This window comes from Galeopterus variegatus, unplaced genomic scaffold (genome assembly GCF_000696425.1).
Source record: "Galeopterus variegatus unplaced genomic scaffold, G_variegatus-3.0.2 Scaffold3621, whole genome shotgun sequence".
Taxonomy (NCBI): Eukaryota; Metazoa; Chordata; class Mammalia; order Dermoptera; family Cynocephalidae; genus Galeopterus; species Galeopterus variegatus.
In genome coordinates, this window is record NW_007729732.1 from 70,525 (window position 1) to 72,521 (window position 1,997).

The window sequence follows — 1,997 nt, forward strand, 5'->3', positions numbered from 1 at the left end:
GATATAAGTCTTCCGATTTTAACAAATGAGGAGATTGTGGAGGTCAAATAACATGTCAAGATCCTGCAGCCAGTACATGGTAGAGCTGAATTTTAATTCCAGATCTATTTATTGTAAAGCCCTTGCTCTTTTAATTTTGCCGTGGTGCTATTCCAGTTGCTCTGTGACTCTGCCATATGCACCTGCTTGTACTCCTTGTATTTTGAATGAACATTTGAGAGACAGGCAAAAAATGCTCCCATTGATGTGGCTCATTCGGAATGACCCTAGCAACATTGGCAAGTGGGATAACTTATTTCCCACCTATACTTCAGGTGAGATCTCCTTTCTCCTGCTCTTACTTCCTATACTACATACATCCCTGCAGTGCTCTAAACAATGACTTGCCAAAAAACTGTCATTTGATAATAGCTTGAGGTAGTAGTTTTTTTGTTTTTTATTTTCATGCAGGAATCCTAAAGATTAAATAAATAGCTATCAAACACTGAAGTGACAAACCTCAAGTGGCAAAGTTGCAGATATTGTAAAGGTTAACTTCAGAGATGCTTTGCAGCAGCAGACTATTGCAATGCCTCTGAAATGACAACACCTGATGGCTTCTTTTCTAAATATCCCTAAGGTCAGCACATACCCTTGAATACACGTACAGCCCATCGGCTCTGGAGTTCTGAAGTGGGAATGGTGGCTCCCACTGGCTGGACGATGCCAATGAAAGCCAGTGTTGGCTTCTCTAGCTGAGGAGGGAAGACAAACTTAAACATGGAGCGCTGGCTGTCCAGGATTTCTGAGTCACTTTCCAAGAAAGGGAAAGAAAGACTGTAGCCTGTGGCAAAGACAATGACATCAATGTCCTCTTTTGTGTCATCTTCAAAGATGGCTGATGTCTCAGTGAACTCTCTCACATTTGGTTTCATCAGGACTTTTCCAGAAATTATGTGGTTGGGTAGATCATCGCCGAAAGTAGCTTGGTGGCTCAGAAATCTGAAGAATAAAAATTAAAGTCCAGGAAAATTAATAGTAAGTCTTTTTGGAAGGGAGTTGAACTAAGAAAATCTTAACGAAAGAACCATATTTTTGTTTTACAGAAGATTTCTTTTCCTCAATCCCTTTTCTGGATTATTTAACATATACACATTCTGTATATATCAGAATGCCAATAACATTAATGCTTATTATATGCAAAGAGAAGATTTTGAAATGTGGCATAAAAGGTAATACCAGTGATATATTGGTCTTTCACTTCTGTAAAACTATTTCTTTGGAAAGTTTTTAAAAAGTACTTGGCAAAATGTTTATATCAGAATAGGAAAATCAGATCATGTTCTGATTTCCATTTTGTTTTGAAAACCTACATGCCATTTTTATGAATTTTACCAGCATTATTTAATTTTAATGCTTAGTGGTCTTTCTGCTTCTACCCTTGACTCCCTACATTTTCTCCTTCACTCTAGAACCTGAGTGATCCTTTTAAAATGTAAAAATATTCCCCAGTGGTTTTCCATTTCACTGGGGAAAAACTCCCAAATCCCACCATGCCCTAGTCCTACACGCCTTGTGTGACCTGCCCCTGCCGACCTCTCTGAACTCATTCCCTGCCACTTTCCCTTGCACCAGTGCTGTAGATACACTGGGCTTCTTGCTCTTCCTTTAACAAATTTTGCTTATTCCTGCCTTTGAACTTGGTGTTTTCTCTGCCTGGAATGTTACTTTCTCAGACATCTGCAGGACTCGCCCCCTCACTTCCTTCACATTCCTAGTCAAACGCTTTCTCATCATAAAAGCATTCTATAACCGCTCCATCCAAAAAAGGAGCTCCCGTTTCTCTTTGTCCCCAACTATGCTTAATGTTTCTACATAGCACATATTACTCTGTGTTCTTGCATTATATATCGACTTGTTGGTTTCTCTCCTACTAGAAAGGAGACCCCGCAAGAGCTAGGGCTCTATCTGGCGTAGCTATCATTCTACCCCCAGGACCCAGAACCCTACTTGACCAC

The 1,997-nt window shown here is 40.0% G+C and overlaps 1 protein-coding gene across 1 annotated transcript in view; it reads right to left on the reverse strand.

Annotated features, from left to right (window-relative positions):
• The window catches only part of LOC103601184 (dimethylaniline monooxygenase [N-oxide-forming] 5-like), a 15,561-nt gene that overhangs the window by 3,237 nt on the left and 10,327 nt on the right, over positions 1 to 1,997 (reverse strand). The window contains exon 6 of the mRNA XM_008585564.1: positions 632 to 981. Coding sequence (XP_008583786.1) covers positions 632 to 981 — 350 coding nt within the window. The remainder of the gene's footprint in view (positions 1 to 631; positions 982 to 1,997) is intronic.